Source organism: Canis lupus, chromosome 25 (genome assembly GCF_011100685.1).
Source record: "Canis lupus familiaris isolate Mischka breed German Shepherd chromosome 25, alternate assembly UU_Cfam_GSD_1.0, whole genome shotgun sequence".
In the NCBI taxonomy this organism is placed as follows: Eukaryota; Metazoa; Chordata; class Mammalia; order Carnivora; family Canidae; genus Canis; species Canis lupus.
In genome coordinates, this window is record NC_049246.1 from 4763053 (window position 1) to 4776604 (window position 13552).

The 13552-nt window shown below is 41.1% G+C and overlaps 1 protein-coding gene across 11 annotated transcripts in view; it reads left to right on the plus strand.

Annotated features, from left to right (window-relative positions):
• Window positions 1–13552, plus strand: part of DCLK1 (doublecortin like kinase 1) — a 341215-nt gene that overhangs the window by 252600 nt on the left and 75063 nt on the right. For 6 of the 11 annotated variants that reach the window (XM_038573280.1, XM_038573282.1, XM_038573284.1 and 3 more), the window contains exon 6: window positions 8170–8264. In XM_038573280.1, the coding sequence (XP_038429208.1) occupies window positions 8170–8264 (95 nt within the window). Of the gene's footprint in view, window positions 1–7012; window positions 7259–8169; window positions 8265–12170; window positions 12253–13552 lie in introns of those variants that run through there. The other 5 variants (XR_005378333.1, XM_038573287.1, XM_038573288.1 and 2 more) reach the window with 3 other exon arrangements.

Sequence of the window (13552 nt, forward strand, 5' to 3'; positions counted from 1 at the left end):
TCGAGAGGATGGTGGTAGCCACGTTGATGTTGATCATTGCAAAGGCTTATGAAGGTGTGTTTTTGTTATAGGTATTAGGGGGTGAATAAGAATTTAAGCTAAGACCATGATTTGATTTTTATTTGAATTTTAGAGACAATGGTGCAGTAGTAGAGAGGGTGACTACACATGAGGGGCCAAGAGCCATGGAACTCTATGAGGCTATTGCAGTCATGCTGGAAAGAAATTGTCGGATAGAATTTAAACAATAATGTTAGGAATAGGGTAGACTTTGAAAAGGAAATGAACCAGGAATTTAACTGGATATGAGCCCAGAAGAGGAGAGAGGAATCAGAGACCAGGAGCATGTTTGAAGGTTGAAGAGGAATGGTAGGTGAATACATTTCAGGTATGTGGAGTGTGAGTTGCTTTAGAAAAACATCAGTAGGCAATTAGGAATTAGTAACTGTGTTTAAGTCAGATTTGAGCCAATGATGCATATCTGGGAGACCCTGCATATAGTAGTGATTTAAATAATAGAAATATAGGATGTCTTTCCCTCCACCCCAATGAAAGGTTTGTAGAATAAGGATGGGCATGGCAGCATGGTGACCATCTACAATTAAGGGTTCTCCTGCAATACCCTGTGGGGTGGGGGCAAAGCACCCCATGGGGACCAGAGGATCTTCAGAGCCCTTTTGTCTCAGGACCCTCATCCACACTGGGCTTTACATGTCCAGTTCCCTCAGAGAAGGGCTCTGAGATCCCAGCTGACACATTTTCATAATTTTAATTTATATTATTTTAAAGATTCTTTTGTTTATTTGAGAGAGCGAGAGAGCATGTGAGCAGGAGACAGGGTAGAAGGAGAAGGAGAGAGAAGCAGCCTCCCTGCTGAGTACAGAGCTCTTGTGGCGATCAATCCTAGGACTCTGAGATCATGACCTGAATTGAAATCAAGAGCCAGATAGATGCTCAACTTACTGAGCCACCCAGGCAGCCCACATTTTCATAATTTTAAATCAAAGGTCTCCAGGTGATCCTATTTCATTGTTGAATTAGATTTTTTTCCCCTTTTACCCTGAAATCATCTTTGACTCGTTCCCCCCACCCCCCATTCAGTTTATCACCTGTCTTCCTGGCTCCCCTTCCCAGTGCTGCTCTAGAACTCCAGTTTCTCACAGGCTACAGAAACTGCTTGCTAGGTGGCCTCTTCCCTGCCTTTTTCCTCTGTCCCTTACATCTGCCCTGCACTCTGATGTCAGACTTGTCCTTACTTCTGCCTGCCAAAAAAGAGTCCAAACTCCTTCTTCTCAGATGAAGAACAATCTTGATTTGGCCACGGTCTTCCTTTCCAGCCCTATCTCCCACTTTTCCTTTGGACTCATGCTTCATCCTGTGAACCAATTTAAATTACTAGCAGATACCCCTTGGGCTTTTCCACTTGATACCTTTCTGAGTCTTAAGAGCCTTCTTTTGCCCCTTCAGCTGTCAAAAGGGCACACACACGCCGTTGGCCCAGATGACTCTGTGCAACCTCACAATGTAGGTAGGATCTTCTGATCACCTCACTATCTAGGGTCTTCTGCACCTCTGCGATCCAGTGACAATTGATTTGGCTCCTGGCCTATAGGAGACACATGATTTCACCCTCCTAGGTTTTAAGGTTTCTGAAAGCAGGAGTTTTTTGTTTTTGCTTTTGTTTTTGTTTTTTTTTTACACATTCTATAGTGCTTAGTGCTTAAAAGTTCATGATAACTACTGGGTAAATTGGCCAGATGAGTGAATTGAGAAATACTAGGATCTGTTCAAGTTGCCTAGATTTCCTGGTGTTCAAGGGTCTTTTTGTACATATTTATTAAAAAAATTTAATTCACAGGTCACTTCCTACATCCCCACAGTTTCATTATTCTCAGCAGACAGTCCCTTTGAATTGAATCCATTATTTTAGTTTAAGAAGGAAATGTAGGGGTGCCTGGGTAGTGCAGGCGGTTAAGCAACTGACTCTTGGTTTCCCGCTCAGGTCATGATCAAGCCTTGAGTTGAGCTCTGCACCCTCCTCTCCAGGCTTGCTCGCTTTCTCTCTCTCTCTCTCTTAAAAAAATATGATCCATTTCACCTATGAGTTGAGCATCTGTGAAGACAGAATTAGGAAAAAGCATCTTTCCCTAAGTCTTCCCATCCCCCACCCCATTAGATAGGTGTCTGTTTTCTCTTGGCCTCATTTGACTCCTTGCTTTTGTTTTCATACCCTACACTCCTCGAAGGCCCTGCAATACGACAGCCCCCCAGACCACATCGAGAACCTAATGAATTATATCCCCCTCCTCCCTTTCTTTTTTCTTGGCTCTTCTTCTTTCTTCTTCTTCTTCTTATTTTCTTGCTTTGTCTTCTTCTTCTTCTTCCTCTTCCTCTTCCTCTTCTTCTTCTTCCAAATAATGTAGCAAACAATGGACAAAGGCTAAGAAAAGAGATTTTAGAGTATCTACAGCCTCCTCCCATTATCAGGGGATGAAAGTCTAAGGCAAGCAGTTAGATCTCTTCAACAACACTCCTGAATCCCTACTCTCTAAATACACAGCCGGACCCCATATGTTTGCAAACATGTTCTCTCCTCTTAACCCTGCAAGAGCAGTGTTAGAGATACATGAGCCACCTTAAGTGCAGAAAGGAAATCAGGAAAAGACAAGGTAGATTTTCATGTCTAAAAAGTTCCCTTGTAATTAGTTAATCTTGCTTGGAGATTGCTCTGATTTTGAGACCAGTTTGAGACATTTAAACATTTAGCTTCCACATGTGGTCCGAGACTTTTAAAAATGAGACTATAAGGAGAAGAAACCCTTTAAGGCATTACTGAGTTAATATACACGTGAGTCTAGTCATTTAAAAGAAGCAAGGAAAAAAAAAATAAAAGGAGCAAGGAATGAGTAAAAATAAGTGAAGTATTTCTGAATTCTAGAGTTTTTTAGTCACTTCCATATTCAATTATAAGTTTTGGGACATAGGGACCAATAGAGTCAGACATGTAGTAAGTATGTGGTGTACACTGTGTGTGCTGATTACAGAGACCTGAATTATGGCTTCAGTGAGTAAAATGGGGCAGGATCATTTATCTGAAATGATAAAGAGAAAGGTGAGGCTGGATCCTGCGTGAGGAGTAATATCCTGTGACCAGCTCATGCTGTTGTGTCCCTGATGGGCTTAGATGATGACTCGGCTGGATGGAGGCAGGGCACAAAGTAAGGTGGGTAAAGTCAGCTCCACAGATGTCATACACAGCTCTTGGGTGGCTGGTTGTGTGATTGATCCTCATAGGATCTGTGAACAATCCAGCCTAAAGTTTAGCATTTGTCATTCAGGAGGTAACAAGAAGACCAAGGGATACAGGATTAAAGGAAAATGAACCCAGATAGATCTGAGTAAAGGAAACCTTAATGGGTTCAAGGCAGTGGATCTGATGAGTACTTCAGTAATTCAAATGTAGCCATCTTCACATTGAAATAATTAATCGTTAGACCTGCTTGGCCACTTAAAAGCAATCTTTTTTTTTTTTTTTAAGATTTTATTTATTCATTTGAGACACAGAGAGAGAGTGAGCATGAGAGAGAGAGATCAGGAGTGGGGTAGAAGGGCAGAGGGAGAAGCTGACTCCCGTCTAAGCAGGGACACCCTGATATGGGGCCCTGGGATCATGACCTGAGCCCAAGGCAGACCTCTGCTTAACCACCTGAGCCACCCAGATGCCCCATATACCACTCTTTTTTTAAAAAAAATATTTACTTATTATTTGAGAGAGAGCACAAGCAGGGGGAGCAGCAGAGGGAGAAGGAGATGCAGACTCTCTGCTGAACAGGGAGCCAGATACAGGACTCGATCCCAGGACCTCAGGATCATGACCCAGGTACCCTAAAAACAACCATATTGAGTTTAATTTTTCCCATTCGAAATATAGAATCCTTTATTTTTTTAGAAAGATTTTATTTATTTATTCATGAGAAACACAGAGAGAGAGAGGCAGAGACACAGCAGAGGGAGAAGCAGGCTCCATGCAGGAGCCTGACCTGAGACTCTATCCCAGGTCTCCAGGATCACATCCTGGGCTGAGGGGGGGCTAAACCGCTGAGCCACCCGGGCTGCCCTATAGAGAATCCTTTAATAAAATAATACTTTACTCTGTAAAATGATGCCATTTGTCATTTGAATTTTAATAAGATCTACTAAATAGGTGACAAAGCCCATTTTATTGGCATTCAGAGACTTCTGGTATTACAGGATAAAAACAACTGAACTCAATACATGTGTCAGACTTACTTCTGAAATAAAATTATGTATTCCAGCAGTGATTCAACAATAAACTATGTGGTATTGTCTGGATGTCAAGAACCATTTTAAGAAGTTGCTAATGCTTCTTTTAGGTGGCCAAGAGGAAGAATCTGAATAGAACTCTGACCCTAAGAATTCAGACTGTTCCCAACTTTCAAGCAGGTTGTGTTCCAAAAATGTTTGATTGTAAATGGCTTGTTTGGCACTTGAGCTACATCTCTCAGGAGAGGTGGCAACACAAATGGAAGTCCTGAGTCCAGTGGCTTTTTTTTTTTTTAAAGAATTTATTTATTTATTCATGAGAGACACACAGAGAGAGGCAGAGACATAAGCAGAGACAAATCCCAGGGCCCTGGGATCACAACCAAGCCAAAGGCAGATGCTCAACCACCGAGCCACCCAGGTGCCCCAAGTCCACTGGCTTTAAATGAAGGAGGTGCCCCAGTGATAAAGAAGGAAATCCAGAGGTCTGAAGACAGGAGACAAAAGTTCTAGACGGGTCCTGAGGCATCAGGACAGGCCTCTCACAGGAAAGAAGTACAGTTCTTTGAGAAGACATATATGAAATCTTTCCAACTGTTCATCTTTGGGCAAGTTATTTCATCTTAAATAGGAAAAATTATATCTACCTATACTGCAGAATTGATGTTAAATAAGTTGTTTCAGTCTGACATGTCCAAATTCTTTATGTCCTTCCAAACCTACTCCCTCCCTCTCTTCTTGCCTCAATCCTCTTCAACCACTCAGTTACCATATCCTATAGTTTTGTACCTCTAAAATCTTGCCTGAATGTTTCCATTTACCTCTCCCCCTTCCGCACCCTCATTGACCCAGCTACACCATTTCTCTGACCACAGGACTTGTAAATGTGCCATACTCCCTCCTGCCTAGACATCCTCCTTAGGTATATCTCCGAGCCCATTATTATTGTTCTCCCTTAATCCATTCTTGACGGGCAGAAGCTCTTGAGAGCTTTTAAAAATACAAATCTGATCTCCTGGCTCTGGCTTAAAATCATTCAAGAGCTTGTCATTGCCCTTTGGATAAAAATCAAATTCCATAACATGAATGTTAAATCCCTGTATTATGGGACCCCTACCAACTCCTCCATCTTCATTTGTAAGACTTTTTCCCTCCAGCTCCATTTACCTGCCAGGCCAACTTCTTTAGGTCTTTTCAATGCACCACACTGCTCCCTCCCTCCCCAGGCCAAGCCACAAAACAGGTGCACCTCCCCCTATCCCGCCAACACTTTTCCTTCATTGAGCCCTATCCTCTATCACCTGCAAAATCCTATTAACACTTAGGTTGGATTTCCTTACCCTTTCTGTAGGGTGTAGGGTGACTTTGATCCCATAGTTTATTAGGATTTCAGAGGCAACAGCCAAAACATCCCTCCTCAAAATACTTTATTGTGATTAATAGTTCAGTTATCTGATTTCCCTGCAGGCTAGCAGGCTGGAGCCTTAAGCAATGTGGTGGTGAAAAGTACAGATTCTAGATTCTCTTGGTTAGATTTGGGGCTCTTGTCTCCATATTTGCTGGTCAAGCTGCTTATCATTTAATGCTTCAGTTTCCTCTTCGGTAAATTAATATTGCCTGCCTCATAGTTACTGTGAGTATTAAATGAGCTTATATATATACATATATGTGTATATATATATATGTAAACTATATATGTGTATATGTATACACATAAGCTCATTAGTGCACATGTAAAAGGCTTAAGTGCATTAACTGATCCATAGAAAATAATTCTTTGATAAACTGGGATGCACATAGAATGGGCACTTACTAAATGCAAACATGTTGCAGTTTTGCTTTTTAAAAAGGCTAAGGCTGTCATACTGGAGTCCACTTTCTCTTTTTCTTTGTTTTCCGTTAGCTTTATAAAATTTGTGGATCAAAAGTCAAAAATGTCAATACTCAGCTTGCTTCCCCGTTTACTTTCTCCCCCCAGTCTGGGTAGCATTTAGGTGTGATATAGAGATGCAAAGTGGAGAAGTGGACCAAGAAAATATTACTGTCATAGAACCTGTCTTTCTGTCAACTCAGAGGGATCTCTTGGCTTGGTAGTTGTAGGTTCTGCCTCTGCCTGCAGTTCCTTGGTTCTCTCTCGCCTGTGTCTGAGCCCTTCGCACAGAGGCCAAGGGCTGGCAGTCCGGCAAGAAAGAGGAGGCCTGAGCATCTCGCTTTCAACAAAGACAGGACTGTAGACTTGAATGCAAGCAAATTAAAACATTCTCAGCACTTCCTACTTCAATCTGCCCCCCCCACCCCCAAAATTGTTATTTGTTGTTGTTTAGAAGGCGTCACGGAATACATTTCAAAGGCCAGAACTACACAGTAGTGCAGCCTGGGTTCTGTGACATTTTTTTTTAAAGGTCTTTAGAGAAGATGACAAAACAGGGAGCTTCCCACTCTCGTGGGCACTAAGTTTCTGTGCAGACGTTGTTGGTGAAAAACCAATAAACACTGTCCCAGGCCACTGAATTTTGTGAGGGCGTCCTTATTACCAGGTAGTCACCAGGTTTTAGAAGTTATTGTCATTTTGATTTTCGGGTGAGTCACTGGGCCTCTTGCCCCCCAGGCACTTCATTATGATTCAGAACAAAGCCGGAGAGGGCTCTGGCTTCCGGGACTTACTGGTGTCGGGGGTGGGGGTTGCGGTGGCTCTGCTTTGGCATGAGGCTTAATTGACACCTTTGATGTAGCCTAAGACAGAACCCGCACCTCCCACTGCTGCTTGGAAGACGTCAGCCTTACGCAGAAAAGGCATCTGCTGATGAATCCTGAATCTCATTCAGCCTGCTCGGGGAGCAGCCTTAGCCATCCTTAACTAATCCAACCGCTTCCCAATTCCGCGGGTGCTGGGCTTAGTGCTGAGAAGGGATTTCGTCTCTTGCTATTGCCAGGTTAAACACTCAGACTGTGTCCATGTTAGAACTCATAGAAGGTAAGTTAAATGTATTCTTGCTCTCCTTCATGGAAAATGTTTATTGTTGCTAATTCTCCTTCGTGGACTGTGGTTGTAAAACATGAGAAGATGTTGTCATGTGTGTGGGTAATAGAGTGGCAACCTTATATATCTTCTTATGAAGAAGTCCTGTGTCCAGAGTGTTTTGTCAGTTCTGGAGGTGATGTTACTCAGAGAAAGGAATTGCTTACTTGAGTTCTGTGGCTTTGACTGCATTTAGTGATAATGTCGTCTGAAAGTCTTCAGAGTCTGGGAGAATTCCAGTGATTTTAAACCTATCAGAAAGCAGCTTTCATTTTCAAGTAGCAATGAAGACAGACTGTAAGGAGTTCCTGAGTGTGTGCCAATTAGTTTGTCCTGCTGAAGGCAGGTCCTTCAGAGTTAGGCCAGAGGGATATGTAGGGGACAAGTGGATGCAGGAGCTTCTAGAAGGGAGTTGTTAACTGTAAAAAGATAGGGGTCTCTTTTAACAAGACACTGAGAAAATCACTTGGGAGCCGTGGAAATATATACTCCTACTGGGTGGTTCTGGGAAGCTAAACTACAGAACGAAGGATGAATCCCATTGAAAATGTCTCGGGACCTTCACCACATGGCTAAAACTATGGGCACAGTTAAAGGCACTGTTAATACATTCATCAGGAAAGTTATCAAAAGTACATTTTTCAGAATGTTCATGTAGCCTGATGGCTATATTTAACACAGGATTAGCAAGACAGTGAATTTGTGCGAAGATTATCCGCTGAAGCTGTTTTTTAGGACTACATAGAAAGGGTCCTGGAATTTTAGCAAAAATCGCTCTATAACTGCTTGTTTCTTTGCGAAGATGATTTGTCATGAAAAATTTTTAACAAGCCATTTTCTTTTTCTCTCTGATTCTTTGCTTCCAGTTAATGGAACCCCTGGTAGTCAGCTGTCTACTCCGCGCTCGGGCAAGTCGCCAAGCCCATCACCCACCAGCCCGGGAAGCCTGCGGAAGCAGAGGGTAAGGATCTTAAAAGCAAGCTCCTTGTTTAAGACCTGCCTGAGCTCCCGGTGCAGAGTGACCCAGGTGCCAGCTCCCAAGAGCACTGCTTGTCTCTAAGTAATAACCAGGTGAGGGCAGGTGGGCTATGGCTGTGGCCTCTCTTAGCTAGAACTCAGGGCTCTTGTTTTCTCTGAGTTTGTCCGAATCTTGACTCTGAGAAGAATTAACAGTTGCTGCCTCACTTTTAAATACCCCACCTCTTTTTGTTCTGAATGGACCAAGACTTTATTGGCACTGGTTTGGAAGCTTCCTTAGTTGTAATGAGGTTATTAGATCTCATTGCTGACCATCAGCCTTCCTTAAGAAGGAAAAGGAAAATGGGGGTTATGGTGGGGGATTGCTTTATGGCACAGAATGGTGGTCCAGAGCCGCTTAGGGTCTGTGGCACCGAGGATGGATACATGTGACATGTGTTTTTGTGAATGAAACCCACATCAAGTGCCTTCTCTTTCATCACTATGTGCATTTTGGTGGGTTTTTTGTTGTTGGTGTTTTTTTTTTTTTTTTTTTTTTTTTTTTAGCTTCTTGTGTAATACTAGAGAAGTATACTGAGCTTAGAAACCAAAGTCAAAAAGTTACTGGAAACAGCGTTAGCTTCTCCATGCTCAGGAAGGGGGAAGAACTACTGTTCTTATCCTCTCAAAACCTGTACTGTCTGTCTTTTCTAGTAATACTACAGCAGGAATAAAAGGGGTGGGAAAGGGAAGAGAAGAAGGTGCTGAGGAGGGAAGCGAGAGCCTTTTACTGTCCTGATTTCATGAGCGAGGTGGAGAGGAATATGTGCTCTTAGGAGGCTTTATGATGGTGCTTACTGTACATTTTAATAATAAGCCAGGGCTCCTTGGAGGCTTCTGAACTCAAAGACTAGATTCTTAGTTTGGTTTATTATGCTTTAAAATGAAACTTCTGAGTTCCATAACTTTAAACTGCTTCCAAGATGGAAGCTCTTCCCTTCAAGCTTCCTGCAAGGTTGTATCCGCATGCCCCCATCTAAAAGCAGGGGGCTGGGGACTCCATCAGACCCGGGTCCCTTTGGTACCTGGCCCACCACGTGTCAGCTTATGCTGTCTTTCTCCATGGAGCCTCCTGGCATCAGGTGTAGCTGGTTTAGATTATTTGATGAGGCCTGGGTTTGGCACCAACTCCTCCACTAAAAGGCTTCCAGTCTGCTATCCTGAGTCTCAGTTGGAAAAACAAGGCAAAACAAGAAAGAGGCTCCTTCCAGATAGGAAATCCAATAATTCTGTTCCATCTGAGTGTTTTCACTATGGGTTTCTTGTTGGCCACAACAAGAAGTCTAATTTTTTGCATTTTATTTTTTAAGATTTTATTTATTTATTCATGAGAGACAGAGAGAGAGAGGCAGAGACACAGACAGAGGGAGAAGCAGGCTCCATGCAGGGAGCTTGATGTGGGACTCAATCTGGGGACTCCAGGATCAAGCCCTGGGCTGAAGGAGGTGCTAAACCGCTGAGCCACCCCGGCTGCCCTAATTTTGCATTTTAAAGTACAGGAATCAGTAGTGAACTTCTAAAAGAAGAATTGGCCAAATTCATATGATCCCCTAAGTGTCTATACTTGAGTTGGGGAAGGTGTAGTAGGGTGTTTCATTTCTGGAAAAGTTACCCCCTTCTATAGGAGCAGTCATATATAGCACAGATAGTTCTCTTTGAGAGAATAGTCTCTATTTTGAAGTGTATACTTTGGAGAATACACCTGGCATAGTAATCCCCCTTCATCCTTTGAACAAATTAAACTCAGATTCAGGCTTTAGCTCATACTTAGTTGCTAAGACTAAATTATGGTGACTGAGAATCCCTGCCATAGATTTGAGCTTCTCTCCCTGTTTGCGTATCATTGAGGCCTCCATGGGTGAGAATATAAAGTGCTTTGCCCAACTGTCCCTTCATTGGCGGAATGAGGGTAGATTTTGCTTCTTCTGCCCTCTGTATTCTCTGCATCACTATAATTTTGTCCCAATGAAGCAGAAAATTTCTCTCCAGTGACTAGCAGCTGTGTGGCCAATGGCTTCTATAATTAACATTACCAGCACTTGGGAAATGATTATAAAGGGTAGCTCTCTTGTAGATTCTTCACTGCATCATTTAAACTACCAGTGCCAGCATCTACTTGAGAGGGAAAATAATCCCATTTGTTTCAGGGAGACAGAGGCTTATGGTCATCTGAAAACATTTATTAAGCACATGTTGTAAGCAGAGCACTGGATAATTCAGAGATGGTTCAGTTTCCAGGCTTTTAAATTTAGGCCGTAAATGAACATCCTCCATCCATGTACCATGTCAATGCATGGAGACATTCCCAGATGCTTTAGCCAGAGAAGCTTTCATCTTGGTGTGGAGGCAACTGCATCAAATAACCCCTCCCAGTTAAAACGGGCCTAGCATATCCCTAAAAACTGATCCTGTTTCAAATTTGGTTAATGTTCTTCTCAAATGGTTGGCTATACTCCTATGCAGGAAATACTGAAATAAGTAAAAGATGGTAAGTGCTAAAAGAAGATACTTCAAAGAATAAATTAACTCTTTTTATTACAAATTGGAAAACAGTAGCTAGTTCTATTTTTCCTTCTGTGTTGCCTAGCAACATGGCCAGGAAAATGAGTTGGCTGTGCCCCCCAACACACTCAGACACACACACACACACACACACACACACACACACTTACACTGCCTACCTCGTTTAAAAAAATAGGAATGTATTTCTTTAATTTTTAAAGGAATCTTGATACATTTGACCACTTTCTTCACAGTCAGGAAAAATCTATATTCCTATTTATGTTAATTATGATGATTTAATCAGCTTTTTCCTTCCTTTGAAATCATATTTTTATGTTACAGCTCTTGGTATTTTAGAATAGTCATATGCAATAAGAGTCTGCATGCCAGTTAGTTTTCTTCATAAAAGCATTGGTGGCAATGTACCAAACAACCTCCCTATTTTTTCAAAACACTATTATTTAAATTGCTGTCTAGAAGCATTTAACTGATCACAGAAGCAGATATTATAGGATCTTTTCTATCCATGAACTTCGTTTTGGTCTTATTTCTTAATACATCAGGAAGAAATGTACTGTGCTGTGTAGGTTGAATGAAGCTCCCCATTATACTCCCACAGGGCTGACTTGTGTAGATTATCTGATCAGTCAGATGATGTGAGATGTGGGTGGTACAAAATAGAAAAGAAGCCAGAATTCTAGACTGTCTGCAGATCTGAGCCGGTTGCCTGGCTACCAACTGAGAGATCTCCTAGCAGAAAAGGCTGGAGGGAGGAAGTAAAGAGGTGATTGGCGAGTGGTTGGAGAACCGGAAGACCATTGGGAAGGGAAGGGGAGGTCAAGCGTGCATTTTTTCTGTTATCTAAATATAAAATTTTGAAAAGGCAGTTTTTATTGGGTTTATGCGATACGCAGTGCAACAACATTGGGTTGCTGCTCTGTGACCAGAATTTGCTAAATGCCATCTGGGGTTCCTGACAGATTATTTTGTGAGGTAAGCACATTCCTTGTCTACCCAGAATGGGAAGGAAATGTTCAAGGAGGAATTGCCTAGATACATAGTAGTGGAGTTGGCATCCATAGACCTCAGGATTTATAAAACTCAACAGGACACAGAAAGGGATAGCTCAGAAGCAGTTCAAGCCAGTTAGGCAAAATAAGCACTATTTTTGTCTGTTTCAATGGTCTCTCAGTTATTATCTTTCCTCTTACCCAAAACTGAAGACTCTAAAAGGTCTGATGACATTAGAAACCAAGGATGCTCATTCATTAGTGCTCCACTCCTAAGAGAGCCACAGGGCACCCAAGAAAGCCAAGTAAACAAATCTATACCGCCCTTCATCTTACAGGACCTGTATCGCCCCCTCTCTTCGGATGATTTGGATTCAGTAGGAGACTCAGTGTAAAAGAGACAATGGAGCAATGTATATGGTTTGTGATTCGGTGAAGGTGTTTCACATTTCCTAAGAAAAGTCTAACAGCAAAATACACAAAAGAGTTTTGCATACCTTGAAATTATGAACTCAAATTATATAAAAGTAAATACACAGGAATTTTATATTCATCACGTTAATCCTTGAAGATATATATATATATATTTCCTACATTGATTTGGTTGGGGAGCTCCATTGCTGAGGTTTTTTTTGCAAGGCCTGGCTTTAGATGAATTTCATATATGGACCCAATATTGAGTGTAAGAACGAGCTAATGATTGAGCAATATAAGGCAATAATTTCTGCCGATGAGGTTTTCATTTAATCATAAGTAGACATATAGATACAGTTTTCCTATACTCTTGGTCAAGGGAATTAAAATGGTACTAGCAGACATTTTTTTCTTAAAGTTATATTCTTTTTAAAGTTTGGATTGCTGATTTTTTAAAGATACTTTATTGCAAAATAATAAAAATATTCAAGTTTTTTTTTTTTTCTTCCTGGCCAGTAGACATGGCTACTTACCATTTTATGGGTTAAAATATCTGAGAAAAAACACTTGTGTCAAGGACACAGCTCATGAAGACTCTAAAATTAGGCATTAGGAACTTTACTTGCTTTTGTTGTCAAGTAAATTTTTTTAAACTTACCTTTCATTGGAAGCAACATAAAGATAGCTTACACAATATACCAACATGAAGAACTTGTTCAGTGGCATTGCGATAAATTACATAATTCCTCCCTATAACCATATATGTAATTTTTCAAATGTGAAAAGGCTGAAACTACAAAACTTTTTTTTTTTTTTTTAACACACAGACCTAAAAAAAATGTGTCTGGATTTCTTCTAAGAAGAAACAATTTAAAAGAAAAATTCTCTTAAATGGTGCTATGCAAATCAGACCCCAAATATCCAAATTGCCATTCAGAAAAGTCCTGATGTTGTAGAAATTTTCGTATGCAAAACTCCTTTTGTGTTAAACCCAGTAAATCTATGATTATAACCCACTGTTTAACATTAACTTACTAATTCTGCTCTTCTGGTCTTCTGTTTTAAAAATCATAGTCAGCTTTGCTTAAACATAAAATAATTATTTTAAAATCTGAATGTTAAAAATTAATTTTACGTGTATGGTCTATTGTATGTAAGCCATACCCTAGTGATCATTTAGTTTTACTAGTTCAAACACTAACAATTTAAGACTTGTGAAGCATGGTTTTGATATTCTACAGGCTTGACATATCTCAGTAGGTGATAAATTAAAATTGTATGATGCCATTTGGAGGCCTTTCATTGA